We start from the raw sequence: 26,432 nt of genomic DNA, 5'->3' as shown, positions 1-26,432 counted from the left end.
ATTTGAACAGTCAATTGCAAATACTTAAACTAATAACAAAACATACTTACAGTAGCTGATTCAGAAGTGCCAGATTGTCATAGCAAAGTCAGAATTACCTCCTCTCCTAGGTTCACGAAACGGTCGTCCATAAAATGCATTGCTGTTCTGTTGTAAGTAATCTTAATGCATCTACTTTCGGAAGGCCAAATATAGTGCTTTTGCTTTCGCCTAGAAACACACAGCGTCTCCTTGACATGGCTGCTTCAACACTAACTGCTGTTCCTGAAACCACGCCTTCTTTCTTTGCATGAACGTTTGGGCGGCATTATTCAAATATTTTCACATAGTGAGGTAGATATGTGGGGGCGTGTTAGAACGAGCCGTTTTAGGGGGGCGTGGCAGAGTCTTAACTTTGATAAAGAATATCTCTTTGGTTTTGAGACTTTAGTCTTTGCAACTTCAGGGATCTTATCTATGCACAATCAGCTTGTAACACTCCAAAGAGAAAGGAAAACTTGAAATCACATCATATGACCCCTTTAATGATATTACCCCATCCCTGCTGCTATATTTATTATTTGAATAATTAGACCTAATTTTGTCAATTATGCTTTGAACTAACAGCCGTTAACAAACAAAAGCAGAGTGCATGTGAATGCATTAGACACTGAGTTGAACTTGTGCATTTTACTGATCTGGTTTATAGACCAATATTTAGATTTCATATTTAGTCCTGAGCTAGTCCAGACTTGGAGAGAAACATTCTTATGTAACAATGTGCATGCGTGTGTGATCCCATGATTTACTCCTGATATAGGCTACTAAAGATTTATCTGTTATATATTGATCTGTTTAGTTCTGAATGCAAAATATTTAAATAATAATAATAAACATGTTCTGTGTGTGTGCATATATATATATATATATATACATATACATATATGTTTATGATTATCTTATGATTTATCACAAAAAACATTAATAATGGTGATAATAATAATAATAATAATAATACATTAATAATAATAAATAATAAACAATAATAAAAAAAATAATGCATTCGCTTCTTTTTTTTTTTTTTTTTACTTTTTTGTGGTTTATGTTTTTTTCTTTTTTTTTGTCTGCATTTTTTCCAGTAGTTTATTTTAAAAATAATGGTTTGATCTCTCTGATATAATATTTACGTGAATGACCCCAACTTTTTTTGATCACAAACAGCACTAAGTTTCTCTGGTGAAAAATCAAATTCATACGATCAGGTTTTTTACTGACAATTTGTTCTTGATACAAAGTTCAAGAATAATGATGGTACTTGCCAGCGCAGGCTGTTATTATCCATTTTTGTACTAACCTTCAACCCCTTAACATTATAAATTTAACACGATTGGCACAAATGTAGCATAATTGAAAGAAAAAAGTTTTGGGTTCTAAAGATATTTTTTAAAATACCAATCTGTGCTTTTATTACTGGGTGAATACTATAACAATCTATATTACAGTACATAACATATATAAAGTAAAAAAATATATATTTGTAAAATGTAATATCTGTTGGTACTTTGCAAGGCTTAATCACAATTGTTGAATATTGGGTGGATGTGTCCGTCATTGTCTATGATGGTTACAGGCCTGGTACTTTTAATCTCAGGGGGGAAATATGATTTCTTAAAAGTTCATCAGTAGTCTTTTCAAACTAAATGATAAAGAAAATAAGATCCTGTCATTTTCAGACCAAATATTAGCTCAGAATGGCCTGTGTGTATCCATAATACCTTTATTTTTCTCTGCTGCAGTCTTACACTAAACTGTAATAGGAGACTTTAACCTCATTGTCTATGATGGTTACAGGCCTGGTACTTTTAATCTCAGGGGGGAAATATGATTTCTTAAAAGTTCATCAGTAGTCTTTTCAAACTAAATGATAAAGAAAATAAGATCCTGTCATTTTCAGACCAAATATTAGCTCAGAATGGCCCGTGTGTATCCATAATACCTTTATTTTTCTCTGCTGCAGTCTTACACTAAACTGTAATAGGAGACTTTAATGGACTCTTGAATTTTTTATGGTATGTGAAATATTTATGCAGGAGCAGCTATTGATGTATGATCATCTCATGACACGTGGCAGTGAAACATGGACGCAGCCCGTCCCTTTATGTGTGATGGTGACCAGCTGTTTCAACCATATCAAGTCAGACTAAAAATGCACCCAGTGTACAGTGAGAATAAGCACTGACTTACATAAAGTGTGGGAATGAAATTAAAAAGTGTTGAAAGTTTCTGAGGATAATAATGAAATACTTGTGTTATTTTGAAGGATTTAACACTGAAGTTACATAACATGAACAAACACCAAAAGACTCTTCAGCTTTGGATAAGAATTTAATCCATCACACATTTACAGATGTGATTGTTTCATTTTAACAATGTAATGACGTAAGTTGTCTCTCATTGACAGTGTCCTGACGTTCCGGGGTCTTCCAGAACAAATACTGAGCAAGCTGGCTGATGTCCTTGAGGAGGTTAGAGATCTTCCTGATCCTTAAGCAAACACAACTGTTAATAAATCTAAGCATTTATATCCTTGTGCACTGATTGCTCAGCATTCAGACTTTACAAGCACCACTCCAGCTTATAGCTTATTTACTTGTAATTTTTGTTAGTTAGATAAGCTAATATAAAAGGATTCAAAAGTTTTATTTATTAAGATTTGGCACTTTGGATCAACTTTGATTCACAAACCTTCTCATTATGTTTATTCAAATTAACAAAATGTAGCATGTTGCATTATTGTACTGCTGTATGATATTTTGAATACCTTGTTTTTTTTTAGCAACAGCTGGTTTCATGTCTGTTTATATTAGCAAAGTCACTGTCATTATACTTTCTTCGAAAGTCGCTTTGCTAAAAAAAAGTGTGTTGTTTCATTCCCGGAAATACCCCAAGCATGCAGCAGGCAGTGAAAGGTTAAAAGCTGGTCACTGGTAAAATATCTACTTTGATATAATGAAATATTCAATATTCACAAATATTTTAGTATTATTTATATACTATTATAATATTAATTAAAATTTAAATTAGCTTTTATTTTTATATTGTCCGTTTTTGTTTTAGTAAATTTGTGATTTTATCATTTTTATTATTTTTAATTGTTATTTCTTTTTGTTGTGTGTTATCTTTTTGCTTAATTTAAAAAAAATTTTTTTTTTATACTTCAGCTTAATAATTGTTTAGTATGTATTTCAGTTAGCTGCCAAGGCAACATTTCAAATTTTCATTTAAGTTTTAAAATTTCAAATACCAAAAACAACTTTTAATAGTTTTAGTTTACAGTAACAACTTACTGTCAAAATACAAAGCTGCTTTTAAATGGTGAAAGATGTCTTTTGGTCAGCAGAAGGGTGTATTTAAGGCATTTATCAGCAGGGGCTAGTTGTCTCACGTTAACTAGGAAAACCTTGACCTATTGGTTGAGACAAATTGGGGAGAAAAACCCGCCCTAAAATCATGCCATTGGTTGAGCAAGACGTTCAGAAAACTCATCAAACAAACAAGAGCAATGTTTTACAAAAAACACCTCAGAGCCACTTATTGTTGTCTTTGCACACAACAGGGATAAAGTATTTTAACACTGAAAAAATTACTCACTTTAAGAAAACACCTGCCAAGAAAATGTGAATGCATTTCTGCTGAAATATGTTGATTTATTCACTTTTAAGCCTGGAAATGTGAAAAAAAATAAATAAATCAGCAGATTCCATCAGCGACTGTTTATCAGCAAGAAAGACTCACAACTCAAGTTATAAAAGCTCCTCATTCATATCATCAATAATTTGGGAGCATTTTTAGACCTTGTCTTGTAGTGAATGCACATGGTTTAATAAGTTGTAGTGGAGTGAATCATAGAGTTGTTTGTACTCTCTCGTCCTGAATAAGATGGAGAATAACCGGTTCTCAGACAGTCGACATATGAGGTCCACTTTGCACAAAGCATCAAAGGAGCAAAATCAATGTTTTATCCAAGAATAGCATGAAAAGATGAGCCGTAGACATTGTGAATATCTTAGTCATCAGTCAGTCTATCATTCGCAGAGGTCCACATCACCTCTCTTCACCTCGTCAGCATACGACATTATCACTGGGGAGTGAGTGATGGAGACCCACAGCTCCCTGTGTTGAGGGGTGAAAGGTTGTTGTTTTCCATTCTTTGTGGATTTGTTGATAATCTTGCAGTAGCTGTGGTTCGACCTTTGTGATAAAACATGATTCACAGCCTCATAATAACAATAACACAACAACAACACAGAAATTGGTTTGGCTTTTATTATTAATTACATTTATGTTTAATATGTCTAATACAGACACTATCAGATTTGTACGGTTTAGACAGCGACCATGAAACACTGACAGCATTATAAACAAAGTGGATTGAGTGGATACAGCTCCGTTTCTGACATACACATTATAATGTTGGTCTCTGGTACATTTGATCTACTATAATATAATGAAATATTCACTGTTTATGTTGCTTGCCAATTTTAGTATTATTTATATACTATTGTAGTATTAATATTTTTTAATTTGGTTCGATTTTTTTTGTTTGTTCATTTTAATTTTACAATTTGTATTAGTTTTGTTTTTTTAATATTTCTATTTAACTTTAATTCATTTATATTTGATCATTTTACTACATCAAATTAAACTTGTTTCAGTTATTTGTCAAGGCAACATTTCTAATTTATAACTCTTTCCAAGTTCTCCAATATTTTATTTCAGCTTTATTTTGAGTACCAAAAATTATTTTAATAGCTTTTAGTTAACAATAACAACACTGATGCTTGCTATTGTTTTCATTTCCATCAAAACACACAGCTACTTTTAAATGGCTTTCAATGGCGAACAATGTTTTTTGGCAATGTAATGGCATCTACCAGCAGGGGTTAGCTGGTTCATGCTAACCAGGCATGTTGTTAATCTGTGATATTCACTAACAATAACAGAAGAGCAAATGTGAGGAAGTAAGATCAAATAATGAGAGTATTTAATGGCACTGTGAGCTCTGTGTCATTAAAATAACTCGCCTGTCAATCATGATTTCTCAATGAATATAATTTGCAGAGAGTGGAAGGGAGTCTCTTCAGCTAATAATTGACCTTAAAAGAGACTGAAATTTGCAAAAGCTTTTTTAGCTTAAATGTAAATTTTGCATGTGTAATTATATTGGAGGCTCTGGGGAATGAAAGTCTGGACACATGGATGGAATTTTTCCTTCCGTCATCATCTTTGTGGTCACTTATATTTGATGCAGCTCCTCCATTAATTGCACATACACTGTAGCTGCCTGAATTTAGAGTCCAGATATATCTGAATCTTAACATTACTGAATATTCACACCGACTTGAGTGCTTTCCATTGGGGAGTATTCACTCATCTTGAACAGTCTAGATACAACTGTACTTAAAACGCATTTTTACACTTAAGCTACACTTAAAATGGATGCACGTCAAACCAAGTTGCATTTATTTAAATAAAGACAGCACAAACACACTTTTGCACACTCAAGTGTAAAAAAAAAAACATGTTAAATGAGAAAATAATAGATTTACTGTTCAAAATCAAGACATTGTTTGGACACTTTCTTCTCAAAAGTTATGTGCATGTTATTTGCACATGTGATGTTTAGTTATGTTATGATATTCAAAAATTTTTATTGGATATCTAAAACACGTCTACAAAATTACATCATACATAGCAATCGATATTTTTATTATAAAACCTTTACTTTTATTCATATTATTAATTAAAAATCAAAATACAGAAATATAATTTTACATTCACAAAGAAACATATAATTTTAGGACCATTAAGAATTTTTTTTTAGCAAAAATCTGTCATTGTGAAATCTGTTGCAAATAATAAAAATTCAAACAAAAATGTATTGATACATATGTAGTTTTAAAAATGTCTCACAAGCAAGCAAGTAAAAATAGAGAGTATTTAATGGCACTGTGAGCTCTGTGTCATTAAAATAACTCGCCTGTCAATCATGATTTCTCAATGAATATAATTTGCAGAGAGTGGAAGGGAGTCTCTTCAGCTAATAATTGACCTTAAAAGAGACTGAAATTTGCAAAAGCTTTTTTAGCTTAAATGTAAATTTTGCATGTGTAATTATATTGGAGGCTCTGGGGAATGAAAGTCTGGACACATGGATGGAATTTTTCCTTCCGTCATCATCTTTGTGGTCACTTATATTTGATGCAGCTCCTCCATTAATTGCACATACACTGTAGCTGCCTGAATTTAGAGTCCAGATATATCTGAATCTTAACATTACTGAATATTCACACCGACTTGAGTGCTTTCCATTGGGGAGTATTCACTCATCTTGAACAGTCTAGATACAACTGTACTTAAAACGCATTTTTACACTTAAGCTACACTTAAAATGGATGCACGTCAAACCAAGTTGCATTTATTTAAATAAAGACAGCACAAACACACTTTTGCACACTCAAGTGTAAAAAAAAAAACATGTTAAATGAGAAAATAATAGATTTACTGTTCAAAATCAAGACATTGTTTGGACACTTTCTTCTCAAAAGTTATGTGCATGTTATTTGCACATGTGATGTTTAGTTATGTTATGATATGATATTCAAAAATTTTTATTGGATATCTAAAACACGTCTACAAAATTACATCATACATAGCAATCGATATTTTTATTATAAAACCTTTACTTTTATTCATATTATTAATTAAAAATCAAAATACAGAAATATAATTTTACATTCACAAAGAAACATATAATTTTAGGACCATTAAGAATTTTTTTTTAGCAAAAATCTGTCATTGTGAAATCTGTTGCAAATAATACAAATTCAAACAAAAATGTATTGATACATATGTAGTTTTAAAAATGTCTCAAGCAAGCAAGTAAAAATATATGATTACATTTTCATTTTTAAGTGTATAAATCATGGTAGAATCTGTTATTCTGAATTATACGTTTTTTTTTTTTTTTTTTTTTACTTTTTTTTAAATTTACGATCATTCTGTGGATAATTAATGAAAAATGTGTCTCCTGTCACTGCAGGTGTGTATGTGGGTGTTTTGTTGGAGGTCAGACTCTAGGTGATGTTGGAACAAAGTGTTTGCTTGTGTCAGTCTTTGTGGGCTTCGGTTTCCTATCTGCTGGTCATATCTGATTTCAGACTGATGTGTCTGGAGGTCAAGGCCTTAGATAGCACACCGAGGGTCAGAGAGATGTTGTGCTGCCTCTTTTCCATTTAGAAATCTGCTGGGTCTTGTGTCTGCACATCCTTTATTCATACCCTCTTCGTAGAAAGTGTCACCTGTATTTTTCTCCATCATCTGTTTCCATATCATCTTCAAATCCTCAATTTTCTCTCTCCTGTAGACCCACTATGAGGATGGCGACTACATCATTCGCCAGGGGGCAAGAGGAGACACATTCTTCATTATCAGTAAAGGAAAGGTAAGTTTATTTCAGTGCAAAGGGCAAGCAGTGATGCTGTGAAGATGATCCCATGCTAATATCTCTTCCTCTTGTTCTCACCTCGCCCAGGTGACGATGACTCAAGAGGACTGTCCGGGTCAGGAGCCCGTCTATTTGCGTTCTATGGGGAAAGGAGACTCGTTTGGGGAAAAAGCCCTACAGGGGTGAGATTGTCCTCTACACTACTGTTAAAGTCAGAGTTAATGCCAAATTTAAACTCCAAACTGGATATTTGGAGGCACGTCCAAGACGGTTTCTCATAACCTGTCAAGATTTTATAAGATTCACATATGCTTAAAGAAAAAAAAAGTCTACTTTTAGGACTAGTTTTTGCTTTTTGACATTATTTTCATGCCAGTTATGGCATTTTCAACCTCCAAAAACATAATTTAATGCAGAAAATCTCATTCTTGCTACTTTTAATGAGAAAAATATTTATAGTATTAAATGACATTAATAAGAATTAGATAATAATCACTTTTGAGAATTATGAAAAAATCTTAATGCATTATGGGAATGTAAATTCCTCATTGAAAATGTTATAATAATAATAACAACATGAAAAAATGTATTTTGATCATGTGGTGAAAAGTGACCTGGGCAGGTTTTTGTGAGATATTAGTTTTTAAAGGATGTGGTGCCATCTTGTGGCTGCTTATAAAAGCGCTCTTGGAATTGTAATACGTTTTGGAATCATAAACTGTTTAGAGTGGCTGCGCTTGCATAGCAAACACATGACATTACATTCGCACAATCTTTAAAAGCACTGTTCGCTCATTCTCTCTTATGACTGAGTAAAAACAAGTTTATTCAGGAGTTATATTAAACAAATTCTTGCACTTCGGGCATCCCGAGTTTGAGTCCCGGCTCATGGAAAAAAATGTCCAGCTCATGCTCGTCCGTACAAAATATGTGAAAAAGCAATAGTATCACAGAGTGATCACTAGTTAATGAAACATAATACGAAATAGGGCACCTATACTTTGACCAAAGCGGGTTCTTGAATTTATATCTGACAAGAGATATTCACCTCAAAGAAAAAAGTATACTTGTATACTTTTGTACACTTTCTAGGCTGCACTGCACTTTTTAGTTTTATCACTTGATAGATTTGATTTCTCTTGCACTTGTGTGCTTCTGAACTGCTGCTGTAGTACGGTCTGATGAACGCATGCAGTCATTCACAGCAGACCAACGACCAAGGTCAGGATTTTCGTTAAATAATAGTAAATAATAATTCGTTTTCATTATGAGGGCATCACATTATGAGGGCATCACACTTGAAAATTGAGGCACAAGTCATGTGGGATCATTCTGTGGTACATTACAGTATTTTGCATTTTTTTCCCTTAAAAGTTTGAAGCTGGTTGCTTGTCACTAGGGATGGGTATCGTTAAGGTTTTAACGGTATTACTACTCATGGTTTAAATATTTTTATTATTAGAAATTTTAGCAGTCACTTGTAATTACACTTTTTTAAATACAAACATATAAAACTTACATTTGAACAAATAAACATTAAAAAAAGAAAATGAAAAACAAACAATAGTCATGAAAATAATAAATGAACAACAAAAAAATTTCAATACATTTCCCCCCACCCAAAAACTTAACCCATAAGTGAATAATAAATGTATGTGTGTTTTATTAATTTCTCCAGTACCGATAGCAGAACCGTTAACGTCAGAGCTTATCGATACTCCGGTCTTTCATAATTTAGCCCCGGGACCGATTAAATACCGGGTTTCGGTACCCATCCCTACTTGTCACACTCCCATTATATGGACGAGCATGAACAGGAAATTTTGTTTTTAAATTGATCTTTTTGTGGTCTAAAAAAAATTAATGGCATTTGAACATCAACAGGGTAACTTAATAATGACTTAATTTTCATTTTTGGGTGAACAATCCCTTTAATTCTATTCATTTCTATTCTATTTTCTTCAGGTTCATCGTGCTATATTCTATTCTGTTTTGTTCTATTTAAGTGTGCTTTATTCTGTTGTATTTTATTCTTTTTCTGTAGTGGTGTCTGGTTTAAGGGGACTGTTTACCCTGATTATAATCCTGCATTTGGTTGTGTTACTAGGAAACAGTGATCCTGAGAGCATGTTGATATGCTCCGTTGTGTATCAGGTGACCTGCTCGGCAGTCTTCTGATGCGAGCTGCAAGGTTGTGATCGGAGGTGAAATATAGGCCAGAACATTGTACGCGATCAGTCCGATTCCTCAGAGATCAATTAAATGCTGTCCTGTAAGAGCTCACGCTTTACGGAGATCATTAACAGTGTCCAGAACTTGATAAAAGAATCTCTTGATCCTGGGATTAAATTCATGCGTGTGTCTATGTGCATTCTGAAGCATTTGACACCTGATTGGTTCACAGATACGTTTGGCAGCGCTGATGGTGTCGGTTTTTCATGCTGTGTTTCCTCAAGCTGGTGAAAGTGTCCCACTTACAGCACACTGACCCACACTCCTGGGATAGTTCACCCAAAAATGAAAATTCTGTCATTATTTATACTCTCATGACATTCCAAACCCATATGACTTTTCATAAAAACTATGATGAAAAACTATGATGAAAAATATTTGTTGACAACCTATTTTCCATGACTAAGACTTACTGTGACTATATCAGGATGCAATACCATGATGAAAAAAGATGAGACTAAAATGTAGTTTAAAATGTAAAAACTCTCTATATCCAAAATTATCATATAAATGCATTATGAAAACTGGTAAAACTCAAAGCAAAAGCTAAAACAATGAAATTCTTCATATTAAATCCATTGATTCCAAATTATATTTATGTTTTTCCATTAAAACAACAAAAAAGACTTTGTGTTGCAGCATAGAGGTTGTATAACTGCATTTATTCAGCAACAATAAAGTGCAACCGCAAACAATATATAATTGAGATCAATGTTAGGATTTATTACAGTTTGTCACAGAGAAAGTTTTGATGGCAATTTTTTTCTTGACTGGCAACCCCAATATAAAAACTTGATGAACGTCTATATGTTTTTTTCTCTTTTTATTTAAGAAAATATAGATATTTAGGAAACTAAATTAGGTCAAATAAGTGTATAAGAGTTGTGTATAAGAGTTTATTTATTTGTGCTTATAGGTGAAAGTGATAATAATTCTGATAAAATTTCTCAGATGACAACAATCATGATCGGTAATTACGATAGTAATTGAGCAAAATAATTGTGATTATCTGTTTAACAATTGTGCAGCATGTCTAATAGTTTTCTTAGACTAAAACTAGGCTAAAATTCCCAGACCTTTAGTCAAATAAAACTAAACAAAAACAGCACTGGTTGACTAAACATGTCAAGACTAAAACAGACATTTCACACAGGACCCAGACTAAATAAAAAAAAACTGACAAATTTAACACCATCATAAAATACAAAAATACAATACAAAAAAAAAAAAACACATTGAACATGAATAGGGATCAGGACAGTTTGGCTCCATAACAAGCAAAAAAAAGCACTGTACAAGCATTCCGTATATAAAGGTAGTTTTTGTCCTTTTGTGTAGCTGTTTTAAGGAAAAAAGCTATTTTAGCATTCTGCAAAAATATATTTTGTGTTTCAAGGAAGAATTAAATTTATATGGGTTTAGAATATCATTGAAAGTGAGTAAATGATGACAGATTTTCCTCCTCTCCTTCAGTAATATTGTGCAGCAGCTGTGACCTTTGCAGTAGCGTTATTGTGTATTTGTGCTGTGACAGCTTTAGAGCCGATGTGTTGTGAAGAATTCTCACCTCTGCAAGTACAAGTGTGTTTTGCTGGAAATGAATCCGGTGTGTGTGTGTGTGTGGTGTTCGGCAGTATTTGCAGTTGGACACAGGAGCAGACGCTGCGCGTGCATGTGTGTTTAGGTGTGTGTTTACCGTTTAGTGTCCAGTCCTTTTTGCTTTCAGAGATTCGTGTGTGAGAGCTCTTCCTCCGGACAGAACTGCCAATGATGGGACAGATGTCACATAGTGATTGTTTTAGTGTAAATAGAAGTGTAGTGTACTGTAGTAGTATATGCATGCGTATAGCAGCACTCAGGTCAGACGGTAAGTGAAAACACAAAGCATCATGAGGTCAGAGTGGGATTCAGACTCTGATGACTGCGACTGGGGCGACAGTGAGGAAGAGGACAATCAGCAAAATCTGAGGCACGCTGACTTAATTCTTTGAGCTGAAACTGATCATTTTGATATTTTAATAACTATTTTAGTAACTTATTTGACTCATGATTTTAAGTCAAAATTAATTTTAATTTTGTGAACTAATATGAATTGTGCATACACAATTGATTATAAAGTTATATTTCTCTTTATATGTGTGTATGTGTTTATACATTTTTTTTTTCATTTTTATTTATTTTTGTTTTAATTTTCTGTGTTGTTTTATTACTACAAATATAAATTTTAATATTTATGTATAATTTTAATAGTATTGTACATTTGTAATTATATTTAGGATACTTATAATTCCTTTTAATAGCTTTAATATTTGAATTCATATTAACATATATTTATTTATAATTATAATTGTTTTAATAGTATTAGAATTTTAATTAAATATTCAAAATTATTACAATATTTTACTGTAGTTGTAATTTTTAAACTAATATATTTACATTTATAATATCTTTGTAATTATTTTAATTGATAATATGTAAATTATTTTAATATTTTTATTATCCTAATTAACAGTCTTATATGTTTATGTGTATATTTTGAATGTATCAGAACGTTCTAACATGATTTTTTCTCTGTACTGCATCTGTGTTTTTTGAACAGGGAGGATATCAGAACAGCTAATGTCATCGCAGCAGAGTCTGTCACCTGCCTTGTGATTGACAGAGAGTGAGTATATGTTACGTATATCCTGTGGCAAGAGTTTCTTTGTATACGCTGCTTAAAACATCACAAGTGTCATTGACATTCCAGCAGAAGTAATTCAGTCCAGGTTTTACAGTTCATTGAACATCAGTGGATTTTACACTGGTCTTTCTATTTGTGTGTGTGTGTGTGTGTGTGTGTGTGTGGAACACAGAATCTGTGGGTTTGAAGTGCTTATCTGCTCCCTTATAGAACTCAATAAATCAAGCTCAACCTAAATAGCTAAAGTGTCACGTGTGTCAATAAGCTGGAAAGAGTGAGACAGACAGAGAGAGAGAGAGAAGCGCATATGTGCCCTCCGGCGGGGAAAACTCTCTTTCCTGTCTGACTGAGACTCAAACCATCAGCCATCTGTGTGACTGCTGATTATGGTACATTTCAATCTGAAGTATTTCATTTAGATATAAAAGTTTCACTATACAGTAGTACTGACTTTCTAATTTAAGAAAGAGACATGAAATAATAATTAAGAGTCATTTGAGGGATAGATCTTCAACTTTACATGAGTTCATTCTCGAAAGATAAATGGCAGTTTTGTGCTGATACGTTCTCACGTTAGACGTGTCTCTAATGAAATTGTCATCAGTTTTAAGGCAGATTATATATGTGTGTGTGTGTGTGTATATATATATATATATTTATATTTTGAAAACAGTTATTTTAAATTGTAGTAATATTTCACAGTATTGCTGATTTCCTGAACAGTAGTGTATTTGTAATTAAGATTAAATCTTTCTGAATATGCTGTTTATGCCATTTTTTTTAGCTCATACAAACACCTGATTGGAGGTCTCGAAGATGTGTCCAACAAAGGCAGTGAAGACGCAGAGGCAAACGCAAAGTAAGTGAAATCATCTCTGAAGACATGTTATTATTATGTTTTCTTCCCCCAGATGCATTTATAATATTTTTTCATTATCACTTCGTCACCACAAGGAAAATTTCTCTTTTTATGATATGACATAACACTATCAAAAGTATTGTGGACAGTATGTTAGTTGAGTTAGTGATGCATATTTGCACAGAAAAATTGCTCCAATAATCTGTTGGCTTTTTTACAATTTCTAAATGCGAACTGGGTTTATCAGTTGGTAAGTGATGAGAAACAAAGTCATATTTACAGGCTTCCAAGTTGTTACAGTTATGGTAGTCACTGTATTTGCCCGTTTGTTCAAGGCATTACGTTTCTGAAAGATATTCAGTTTTGTTTTTTGTTCAGTTGAGTTTTGTTTGAGACCAGATGTTGTTGAACACAGGGTTATGCTACCATTCAAAAGATTGTGGTCAGTAAGATATTTTAGGGTTTTTGAAAGAAGTCTCTTATCCTCATCAAGGCAAAAACAGTTTTAAAATAACTTTAAAATACAATTTAATTATTCAAGTGATGTTTTCAATCTTAATATATTTTAAAATGTAAAGTATTTCTGTGATGCAAAGCTGAATTTTCAGCATCGTTACTTCAGTCTTCAGTGTCACATGATTCTTCAGAAACCATTCTCATATGAAGATATGATGCAGAAGAAACATTTTCTTATTATTAGCAGTGTTGAAAACAGCTGTGCTGCTTAATATTTTTGTAGAAACCTTGATACATTTTTTTAGGATTCTTTGAATAGACAGTTCAAAAGAACAGCATTTATTCAAAATATAAATCTTTTGTAACATTATAAATGTCTTTCCTGTCACTTTTCATCAATTGAATGCATCCTTAATAATGAATAAAAGAAATAATGAATAAATAAATCTTACTGACCCCAAACTTGTCAACGGTAGCCTATGTCTGATTAGGTTGGTACTAGTAAAATGCAAACTAGTCTAGCAACAATGGCAACAATTACAATGCAGTTGTCAAAGGGCAGCTCAAGGATGTTTACTGTAACTCTAGAGCTGTAAAGCAGAAAAGGCTGTGCTAGCATGCAGAAGACATGTTATATAAGAACCAGCAACTGTTCATGATCTGAAGAAACATGATGAGAAAGCGATGCAATCATTGTGCGGCGATGAGAAAATAATCCGCTCAGAGAAATGTGAAACCTTATCACATTTCACTGAGAGAGAGAGAAAGAGGGATTCTGGGATAGTTCAGAAACTCAGTTCCCACTTCAAAAATCCCTTCTGTGTCATATCTGAACCGAAATAGAAACTTTTCCTCTTATCTGCTCATCTGCAATGTAAATGAGCTCTGATGAATAATGAAGAGGTGTCTGTAGCCTGTGTGACTGTCATAGATTAAAGCTTATTAAGACACATCTACAGCTGTCACCTCCTGCACTGCGTCCCCCGTGATCCAAACTACAAACCTGTAAATAAATCTCCAGCTGCCATGCTGACAGATAGAGAACACTCTAATGAGACGAGTGTGTGCAGCTCTCCTGTACTTAAGGTGTCATTTCTGCATCACTAGGAGCACCAAACAGAAATGCAAAAATATTGACTGTTATCAAGTTTTGAACATTCCTCTTGGCTTCATATTAAAATATATATGCAGTGTGTGTGTGTGTGTATGTGTGTATATATACCACAAAACCAGTCATAAGTCGCACAGGTGTATATGTAGAAATAGCCAACAATACATTGTATGGGTCAAAATTATCGATTTTTCTTTTATGCCAAAAATCATTAGGCTATTAAGTAAAGATCATGTTCCATGAAGATATTTTGTAAATTTCCTATACCGTAAATATATCAAAACTTAATTTTTGATTATTAATATGCATTGTTAAGAACTTCATTTGGACAACTTTAAAGGCGGATTTTCTCAATATTTTATTTTGTTTGCACCATCGGATTCCAGATTTTCAAATAGTTGTATCTCAGCCAATTATTGTCCTACATCTATGGATTTATTCAGCTAATTTATTCATGCAATTCAAATAAAAAAACATTTAAATTTCAAAAAATGTACCCTTATGACTGGTTTTGTGGTCCAGGGTAGAGGTCTACACGGGTCCAAAAATTTGTACCCGAACCCGAAGAGACCCGTAAATGTGCTACACTGAACCGACCCGGACCCGTCTATTATTTTGAAAGTTGAACCCGGGCCCGTGCAGAACCGAGAAATGTCAAAAATGTACTACCCGGAATCGACGACCCGAAGTAATAGATTGGGACCCGACCCGGACCCGGCTGACCATTTAAAATATATCCCCGAACCTGTACGGATCGGATCGGGTCCTCGGGTCTCGGGTCCTCCGTGTAGACCTCTAGTCCAGGGTCATATATATAAATGCGCAGTAATGCATGTACAATTGATATCAAGCCATTGCAAATACAAAAGACAAAATATCACCAAATTTATAAAAATATTTGTTAGTTTACTTTTACAAATAATTATGAAAAAAAATATTTTACTTATTTAACATTTTATTTTATTAATATAATTTAAATATTATATTAATTTAATTTTGTATTATTATTAATCATAGTACAAATAATTTTTACTGATCCTTCCATTTAAAAAAAAAAAAAAAACACTTTTAGTTGCAGTAATGCACATACAATGGAAATCAAGGCATTGCAAAATACACTAGATGCGGTCCATAAAGAACCTATGAAGTTCCATGTTGCCACCTTGTGGTCAATCAAATGAGAAACCATGACCCTGGAGCATCACATGTGCTTAATCAGCAGTGCCTTCCAGGTTAATATTTTAATCAAAGCAGTTTTAAAACTGATTTTGTTGATTCCGCAGGCATAAAATATCAGTAAATTGTCCAACAGAAATGTGAAATTCATGTCAGTGTTGCTAGGTGCCAGACCTTTTTATCAGCATGCATGAGTACAAAGAAGGCTGGAGGCTAGCACCAGTGTTACGAATTTCACTTTTTTTTCTCCCTGATGGTCACACATACACATGCCTGTTTCCTCCTTGAGAGTTTTAATCTCAATTATGCTCTGGTTGATTGACTTAAGACATGCAACATGCATTTGAATGCAGGGGATGTTTTCAGATGGCTGAAAGGACTGAAAGCTGGATTAAAAAGTCACCTTGTGCAATCCAAATTTATTAAAATATTTATCAAATTTTAAATATATTATTTTACGTGCAGCTGGTGTGAGACATTAAACATCTCCAGCTTGCAGCTGAAGAATGAATTTCTTCTGTTTATAGTCTTAGCAAGAGTTTTAGCTTGTATCCATGCCTCTTTCCAAAACTGCACTCTTGTTTGTGCATTGCAGAACATGCCAGCGCTGCACATCTCTGACCCTGCCAGCCTAATAACTGATTATGTAAAAAGGATTGAATAATATCTAAAGCACGCTTTGTGTATGTGTGCTGGTTTTTAGTACCCTTGACAGTGTGCATGGAAAATCGTAACCTCTGTGTGACACTGCAAAGCGGTTTTTGCCAAGCTAAACAGCAGCTCAATCGTGTCATTGGCCATGGCTCAAGTGAAAGGATTTGATTGGCCAGTTCTGCATCATGGGCTCGTATAAGCACTCTGACTGGAGGAAAATATGACCATCACAGGTCACAGGACAGTCTGCAAACAGACATCCAGCAGCATTTTATTTGCAATGTTACAGAATCCTTATGCTATTCTGACCTCTAATAAATCATCTGTATGATTGCAAATATCAGTGGTGAACAAAACTATTTTTATGAAGGTGAACTGATGCAAACTCCTTGATCTTCACAGCCAAAACCCTGTTGGTTGCATTCAATATAAAATATTATATTATAACAACAAAAAGTAACCCATAATTGTTTCCCAAATTTCTAAAAAAATGTATTCCCTTTTTTTTTGGGGTTATACATAACAGACAGTAAATAAATAAATAGTAAAATTTAGACTCAATGAGGTACGTTTGCCTTGCCCTTTTGGCTAGTGAAGGAAAAGCAACCACCCAGCACATATGTAAATAATCCTGTTTAGTTACTATTCAATACTGTTTAAAAAGCATCCCAGAATGCACCTTATGACGTTTCAGAATATATCTTGCTTGTGCAGTGCTGTGATCTAGACAAAGGGTGATGAAAATTACACGAGATTTGAGTTTTGATTTGCTTATCAATATTTGGGTTGCCCCACTAGACAGACAGAGGGAATAACTAAAATTTTTCTTCCATTCACTTTTCTTCTAATCCACTTTTCTTCTGCTTGTTGAAATGCAGATACGAGGCAGAGAACGCATTCTTCTCCAACTTAAACCTGTCGGACTTCAACATCATCGACACTCTTGGCGTTGGAGGATTTGGCCGTGTTGAGCTGGTAACACAGAACATCATGCTTTCAGTGCATTATGTTTTATTATATAAAAGTGTGCATTTTTCTCCAAATTATGATGTCATCGTGGATTTTTGATTATATTGTGTATTTCAATTATAGTTAATAATATTATAGTCCTTCATTCAGATATAATTGTGTGTGTGACAAATAAAAAGTTGAAGTAATAGTTTTAACTCCCCTTGTTTTGTTCTCAGGTGCAGCTCAAGAGCGATGAGATGAAGACATTTGCGATGAAGATCCTAAAGAAGCGCCACATTGTGGACACGAGACAGCAGGAGCACATCCGCTCGGAGAAACTGATCATGCAGGAGGCACATTCAGACTTTATAGTCAGGTACCTCCAGTGACCTGCACCTACTGCTACATTACACTTCAGTGATTTATATCCAGTATTAGTTTAGTGTCAGTGATATTTTGTTGTAGTTTTTGTTATATTTTGAATTAGATTTTATTTTTATATTTTACATTTTTATAGTTTGCATGTTAGAGTTTAAGTAATTTTGTTGAGTTTTTATTCTATTTAGTTTGTAGTTTTAGTTTATTTTAGTTATTTCAGTACTTCAACTTCAAAACAAAAATTAGGAATTTTGACTTGGTAACTAGCTGAAATAAAATGGTTTTTTTTTTTTTTTATGGTTTAATTTTAGTTATTGATAACAGTCCATTTGGTCCCTATGGGTCTCTTTGGTCACTTTTTACATTTCTAATTGTATTTTTTTTTAATAAATATTTTTATTGAATTTTCACTGTAATACAAAAATAACAAGACATCGCCCAAAAGAAACAAACCAAAAAAAAAAAAACAGCTCAGATTATTAAACAAAACAGGACTACCCCATATATAACAGATTAGGGAAAGAGGGAAAAAAATGAATAGGGCAGAAAAGTTAAATGTCCAGACAGTTACAATATTCCTTGTAGTATAATAGGGGGAAGATGAGGTTCCATATACTCCAGATATGGAGTCCAGAAAAAGTGCTGTCATAATACAGTATAACATTATTAATAACTTATAACAAAAATAACTGAACATTTAAATGCAATAAAGCAATACAGAAAAATGTATAAAGTTAAAAGTTTTACACAGATTAAAGTGCAAAAGAACTATAAAGACCAATAGGTATCACTTTACAATAAGTATCATTAGTTAACCTTAGTTAATGCATTAACATTCACAATGAGCAAAAGCTAATGTTAACTAATGAAGCCCTAATGTAAAGTGTGACCGAACAATAAAGAATCAAAACACTTTCAAACAATATCTAGGGCATGTTGTAGTCCAGATTAAAATGTAAAAAAAATCAAAAAATAGCCTATTAATTAAGTCTAAATATTTAAACTATACATACATGCATGATGCTGTTTTGTTTCTAATCGTTTAAGCAACTTTATATAAACATTATTTTAAACATTATGCACTTTTTTCAAAGATAGTCGTGTTATTTTATTATGCTTTGAAGAAACGTGCATAATATTTTGCTCGATGCGCCCTCTTGTGGCCTCAGGAGAGAAGCCAAAAGCTTTTTTTCCCCCTTACTGAAATTATGTAAGTTCGAATATAATTTGAATATTGATAATATTTAATTAAAAAAAATTCAAATTTAGTTTTTCTGCCATTTTGACAGTCCTAGTAAGTACACATTCTGAAAAATAAAGTGTAACCAGTAATCTTATCATAAAAGAAAATAACATTCTCACGAAGAAACACTTTTATTTCTGTAATAAAAATATTTTTAACTCCAGCCATCCACAGTCGACTAGAAGTTCTCATTCATTTTTGGGTGCAACACTAACATCTCAAAATTCAGTTAACAACTGATATATAGAACCAACCACTTTGTTTTTTTTATTGTTCAGTAATCTGTTACACTCAGATGTATATCACCATGTGAAAGAAAATAACTGTCACTACTTCTGTTTAGGGATATGCCGGTATCAGATTTTCATGTTGCGATTAATTGCTCATGCTTTTATCACGGTATTCGGTATTATCACGATGTTGAAATTTAGTTTTAAAAAGTGCTGTCATAATACAGTATAACAGGTTTAATAACTTTTTTCTTATAACAAAAATAACTGAACATTTAAATGCAATAAAGCAATACAGAAAAATGTATAAAGTTAAAAGTTTTACACAGATTAAAGTGCAAAAGAACTATAAAGACCAATAGGTATCACTTTACAATAAGACCTCATTAGTTAACCTTAGTTAATGCATTAATATTCACAATGAGCAATATCTACATTTGCTACAGAAGTTATTAATCTTTGTTTTAAAAATACAAGTCTTAGTTCATGTTAGTTAACACAGTTGCAACTTTCGATTTTAACAACGTGTTATTAAATATTGTAATTACCTAAGATTAATGAATGTTCAGAAGAATTTTTCATTGGCAGTTTATGTTAACTAATGAATTAACTAATGTTAACTAATGAAGCCCTAATGTAAAGTGTGACCGAACAATAAAGAATCAAAACACTTTCGAACAATATCTAGTAGTCCAGATAGTCCAGATTAAAATGTAAAAAAAGTTTGAAAATAAATAGCCTATTAAGTCTAAATATTGGCGCTGTGAGCGCTGTGATGAACATCATAGCAAATACACAAATCTGAATGGCTGTTTAAATCATTTAAACACAATTCAGAAACAGAAAGTAGTGCAGCTGCTTTGTTTACAGGGTTTCCGGGGTAACGGCTGCATTTAAATGAATTATTATTATTATTATTATTATTATTATTATTATTATTATTATTATTATTATTATTATTATTATTTCTGCAGTTTAGCGCCATCTGCTGTCAGAGAGTGAAAGTGCGCTTTCATCCAGAGCGTCTCTCACATGTTCCGCCATGTGCTTCTCGTCCGCGCTTGTTTACATCAGAGTGCGCACGCGTCTTTCACGCAGCATACAGCGGTGTTGTGCATTTTGACCAGTTTATGGGAAAAGTATTCTTAAAATGCATTCAAAATTCGGAATAATTTGTAATATATAATTATTTGCGGTATTTAGAAGTGCCTACGATATTGTCGTGCATATTCATTACCGTGATATATCGCATTACCGAATACCGGCACAAGTCTAGTTAGCAGATGAAACAATGCATTTATTAGGTATACCCAATTCCAATGAGACTGGGTCAAAATCCAACTGCATATTAAAGATCTTTTCCATTTCCCCCAGCACCAAAAACCAATACCTTTGCAGTCCACAGACAATGTGTTAAAGTACCTACTTCAGTTTTACATTTTGAACACACAGGCGATAGAGAGTGGTTAAAAAAAATGCCTGTGGTTAGGAAAAATATGGAGTCTATATATGATTTTAAATTGTATTTCTCTTGTACGTGCACAAACAGATATTCTCTTAGCATAAGACCAAATGTCATCCCATGTTTCATCATCAATATAAGTAGCTAACTGTTCCTCCCATTTAGTTTGAATTGTCTGTGTATCAGCAGAAGAAATTGAACATATAGCACCATAAAATCTACCCATAGACATTTTTCCCGATGATAAAAATAATAACCTCTCAATAGAAGATATCTCACAATTTCTAACAAGTGTTGTGTTATTAGTAATATAATGTCTCAATTGGAGGAATCGAAAAAAATCGTGTTTGAACAACTGGTACTTCTGAGTTAACTCCACAAATGACATTAATTTATTATCTGAAAACATATCCCCAAGCCTAATAAGTCCCAAATTACACCAACGTTTAAACCCATCATCCAAAATTCCTGGGGTGAAATCAGGATTGTTTAATATTGGGGTAAAGAAAGAAGTCAATTTAGATCTACCTTCAAGCCTACAGACTGATCTCCATGCTTTCAGAGTATTAACTATAATTGGATTATCATATATCTCTTTTATGTTTTGAAAGCTCTTAACAAAAAGAAGAGCTCTTAAAGGAAATTGTGAAAAGGAGGATTCAATATCTAACCAAGTAGAGGAAGAATCATTCCTAACCCACTCTGCAATGTATCTCAGGTGGGAACTTAACTGATACATCTTAATATTTGGAAAATCCATCCCCCCCATAGAACTTGGCAGATAAAGTACTGATAATTTTAATCTAGGTTTGCGTTTACTCCATATAAAAGAAGTCATCCAGCTATTCAGGCCCTTTAATGCCCTATTTGAAAACCGTATCGGAACCATTCGAATAGGATATAACAATTTGGGTAACACAATCATCTTTACAAATGCTATCCGACCCAGCAAAGACACTGGCAAGGAATTCCAACGTTCTAAATCCTGCCGTATTTTCTCAAATAAAGGAACAAAATTAGATTCATACATCAGCTTCAAAAATGTAGAGATAGAAATACCCAAATAGACGAAACCTAGAGGTGACCACTTAAATGGAAAAGAGGGCACAATGTTAGGTTTAGAAATAAGAGTACCTAAAGGCATAGCTTCAGATTTAGTTAAATTAACTTCATAACCAGAAAAGGTACTGAACCAGTCAATCAGCTCAATTAGAGCGGGAACTGGCTTCTCAGGCTCAGATAAAAAAAGCAATACATCATCAGCATACAGTGCAATCTTATTATGTATATGTCCTATCTGTAAACCACTGAAGCAAAGAGAGCCGCTTCAGAAACGTGCGTGTCGCGGCTGGAATAAACCATAGACTGTATAAAAATATAAACACAAGCACTGAGTGGCCGCAGTCAGATTCAGTGACCGTATCAGAGCCACACTGCACCGCAGACGTGTGCAGTGTAAATTGTCTAAGCATTAATGGTAGGGAAAGCCCCTTATACTGGAGCGCGGCCACTTATGAAGTGTTTCTTGGAGGTTATAGTACATTGAAGAATGATCATATGACTTTTTACATACGCCATGTGACCTGTAAATGCGAAAAAGCCGTTTCCATTGCAGTTTTGCGAATTATTCCTTTTTCGCATTGCCCGAAAAACCACCTCATGCGAGCGTAAAAACTTTTTTGCGATATATGGGAGTTTTTGCGAAATTGACGCGTTTCCATTAGGCGTATTTTCAATTCGCAATTTCAATTTGCGCAATTTGAAGGGTAATGGAAACGCGCCTGTCCCGTTGATGGTCAGCCATAGAGTTGCAGGATACAGCAGGGCATATTCGATCTTCATCTTCTGCAGTCGTTTTTTTACATCGTCGAAAGCTTTGCGTTTCTTTATCACCATCGCAGAATAATCGTTGAAGAATGAAATCCTCGGTTCTGCGTCAGTGCTCCTCTCGGAATCCGTGCCAACATGACGAGCTGCGTTCAACACTCACTGCTTGTCCGTAAAGTAATGGAACTTTATGATGACCGGTCTGGGTCGTTGCGCAGGTCCTGGCAAAGGTGCCAAAGAGCGATGAGCACGATCAATCTTGATCCGCCCTGCTTTCGTTGTAATCTTCAAGTAATCGGGCAGCCACTTTTCAAAGAAACGCACCGGATCACTGCCTTCGGTTCCCTCTGCCAACCCAAATAGACACAAATTACACCTGCACCCGCGATTCTCCAGATCGTCGATATGCGCTGACATTTGGCTCACTTTTTTTCACCGTAGCTTGCAGGCATTCGGTCGAATTTTCCACACCGGCGATCCGCTCCTCCGCCTCGCCCACTCCCTCGACCAAGGCCTTCGATATGCGCTGACATTTGGCTCACTTTTTTTCACCGTAGCTTGCAGGCATTCGGTCGAATTTTCCACACCGGCGATCCGCTCCTCCGCCTCGCCCACTCGCTCGACCAAGGCCTGGAACTGAACTGTCTGATCGTTTATCGCGGATAGGACAGTATTCACTTTCTCATCTATTACCTTCGTAATGTTTTCGGGTTAATTTGTCCAAAGCTTGAGCAAAGTTGGAGTTGGAGCTTTCCTCCTCACGACTATTCACGCTCGCGTCGTCCATATTAACATCCTGCTCGACGCCGCTGATAGTAGAATTTTTCGGCGCAATCTTCTTAGCTTTGGGCATTCTGTCAGATCCTTTTAAAAAATATTGATCTAAAGACATGGCACAGTAACCCTCCAACCAAGTAGAATGATTTCACTGAGTGAAAATATATATTTTACTGAGGGGATCTCTCTTTTAATCGCTCCATAAATCACAAAATACCGCCAGAAAAAAACCACCATATTTAGAGGTTACAGTGGGTACGGAAAGTATTCAGACCCCCTTAAATTTTTCACTCTTTGTTATTATTGCAGCCATTTGTTAAAATCATTTAAGTTAATTTTTTTTCCTCATTAATGTACACATAGCACCCCATATTGACAGAAAAACACAGATTTGTTGACATTTTTGCAGATTTATTAAAAAAGAAAAACTGAAATATCACATGGTCTTAAGTATTCAGACCCTTTGCTGTGACACTCATATATTTAACTCAGGTGCTGTCCATTTGTTCTGATCATCCTTGAGATGGTTCTACACCTTCATTTGAGTCCAGCTGTGTTTGATTATACTGATTGGACTTGATTAGGAAAGCCACACACCTGTCTATATAAGACCTTACAGCTCACAGTGCATGTCAGAGCAAATGAGAATCATGAGGTCAAAGGAATTGCCTGAAGAGCTCAGAGACAGAATTGTGGCAAGGCACAGATCTGGTCAAGGTTACAAAAAAATTTCTGCTGCACTTAAGGTTCCTAAGAGCACGGTGGCCTCCATAATCCTTAAATGGAAGACGTTTGGGATGACCAGAACCCTTCCTAGAGCTGGCCGTCTGGCCAAACTGAGCTATCGGGGGAGAAGAGCCTTGGTGAGAGAGGTAAAGAAGAACCCAAAGATCACTGTGGCTGAGCTCCAGAGATGCAGTCGGGAGATGGGAGAAAGTTGTAGAAAGTCAACCATCACTGCAGCCCTCCACCAGTCGGGGCTTTATGGCAGAGTGGCCCGACGGAAGCCTCTCCTCAGTTCAAGACACATGAAAGCCCGCATGGAGTTTGCTAAAAAAACACCTGAAGGACTCCAAGATGGTGAGAAATAAGATTCTCTGGTCTGATGAGACCAAGATAGAACTTTTTGGCCTTAATTCTAAGCGGTATGTGTGGAGAAAACCAGGCACCTGTCCAATACAGTCCCAACAGTGAAGCATGGTGGTGGCAGCATCATGCTGTGGGGGTGTTTTTCAGCTGCAGGGACAGGACGACTGGTTGCAATCGAGGGAAAGATGAATGCGGCCAAGTACAGGGATATCCTGGGCGAAAACCTTCTCCAGAGTGCTCAGGACCTCAGACTGGAACTAAGGTTTACCTTCCAACAAGACAATGACCCTAAGCACACAGCTAAAATAACGAAGGAGTGGCTTCACAACGACTCTGTGACTGTTCTTGAATGGCCCAGCCAGAGCCTTGACTTAAACCCAATTGAGCATCTCTGGAGAGACCTAAAAATGGCTGTCCACCAACGTTTACCATCCAACCTGATAGAACTGGAGAGGATCTGCAAGGAGGAATGGCAGAGGATTCCCAAATCCAGGTGTGAAAAACTTGTTGGATCTTTCCCAAAAAGACTCATGGCTGTATTAGATTAAAAGGGTGCTTCTACTAAATACTGAGCATTTTTCAGTTTTTCTTTTTTAATAAATCTGCAAAGATGTCAACAATTCTGTGTTTTTCTGTCAATATGGGGTGCTGTGTGTACATTAATGAGGAAAAAAAATTAACTTAAATGATTTTAGCAAATGGCTGCAATATAACAAAGAGTGAAAAATTTAAGGGGGTCTGAATACTTTCCGTACCCACTGTATATGTTTAATTTATATAGCGCCTTTCCCAAGCTCAAGGACGCTCAAAAGAAATGTCACGGGAGCTCGCCAAAATGAGTGTCCGCTCTACGACACCATCTTCCTCCCTCCATTTCGATTTTTTTTTTTACATTTTTTGCTACATTAATGAGATGACACTTGGTGACTTTTGTCGAATTAGCTATGTGAACACACACATAAAAAACATTCATGGACATGATTCAGATATGGTAGAGGGTCGAAAAATAAAAAGTAACACTTGGTACCGACATAGAAAATGAATGAAAAATATCAATATAATGGCAAAAATAGGTAATAAAAAATGTATAAATAGCATAGTATCATAAAATCTCCCCAAAATTCGAAATAATAATAAAAAAATATTATTGAACAAAAATATATTAGATTGATTTTTCTGGAAAAAAGTTACATTTCAAGTACATTTCAAGGTATTTTTTGCTTTGGCATCAGAAATGTGACAACATAAATATACATCAACCCGAATCTGTAGAATGGCATTTTGACTGTCTTCCTCTTGTTTTCTTAGACTCTATAGGACATTTAAGGACAGTAAGTACCTCTATATGCTGATGGAAGTGTGTTTAGGTGGAGAACTGTGGACTATTCTCAGAGACAGGTGAGACCTGTCAATTCACTCTAGATCAATGTGTTTTCGTTCAATTGCTGTCTGAATTTCAACAACACAAAAGTCCTGTTTCTTTCCTAATCACAGGGGCAACTTTGATGATTCAACTACGCGCTTTTACACGGCATGTGTGGTGGAGGCGTTCGCTTACCTGCATTCTAAAGGCATCATATACAGAGACCTCAAACCAGAGAACCTGATACTAGACCACAGAGGCTACGCCAAACTGGTGAGGACAGTAAAGGCATTGAATATGGACACCCAGTACTCGCCCTCTAGTAGTTTCATGTGGATAAAAAGACAATAATAGCCTGCAGTCACCTAAAACATTGTGCTTCTTTATTGAACAGTACCTATAAAAGTATTTGGAGACTGAATCTTAAGTCTGTTAGGTTGTTATATATATATATA

The 26,432-nt window shown here is 34.6% G+C and overlaps 1 protein-coding gene across 3 annotated transcripts in view; it reads left to right on the top strand.

Moving 5' to 3' along the window:
- Positions 1–26,432, top strand: part of prkg1a (protein kinase cGMP-dependent 1a) — a 76,705-nt gene that overhangs the window by 46,745 nt on the left and 3,528 nt on the right. For all 3 annotated transcript variants that reach the window (XM_016561706.1, XM_016561707.1, XM_016561705.1), the window contains exons 5-13: positions 2,441–2,504; positions 7,406–7,483; positions 7,574–7,668; positions 12,318–12,383; positions 13,186–13,260; positions 17,536–17,632; positions 17,845–17,984; positions 25,923–26,012; positions 26,109–26,250. In XM_016561706.1, coding sequence (XP_016417192.1) covers positions 2,441–2,504; positions 7,406–7,483; positions 7,574–7,668; positions 12,318–12,383; positions 13,186–13,260; positions 17,536–17,632; positions 17,845–17,984; positions 25,923–26,012; positions 26,109–26,250 — 847 coding nt within the window. The remainder of the gene's footprint in view (positions 1–2,440; positions 2,505–7,405; positions 7,484–7,573; positions 7,669–12,317; positions 12,384–13,185; positions 13,261–17,535; positions 17,633–17,844; positions 17,985–25,922; positions 26,013–26,108; positions 26,251–26,432) is intronic.

This window comes from Sinocyclocheilus rhinocerous, unplaced genomic scaffold (assembly GCF_001515625.1).
Source record: "Sinocyclocheilus rhinocerous isolate Xijiao unplaced genomic scaffold, SAMN03320098_v1.1 scaffold1069, whole genome shotgun sequence".
In the NCBI taxonomy this organism is placed as follows: Eukaryota; Metazoa; Chordata; class Actinopteri; order Cypriniformes; family Cyprinidae; genus Sinocyclocheilus; species Sinocyclocheilus rhinocerous.
The sequence above is the reverse complement of the archived record's forward strand: the minus strand, read 5'-3'. Positions and strand labels throughout refer to the sequence as shown.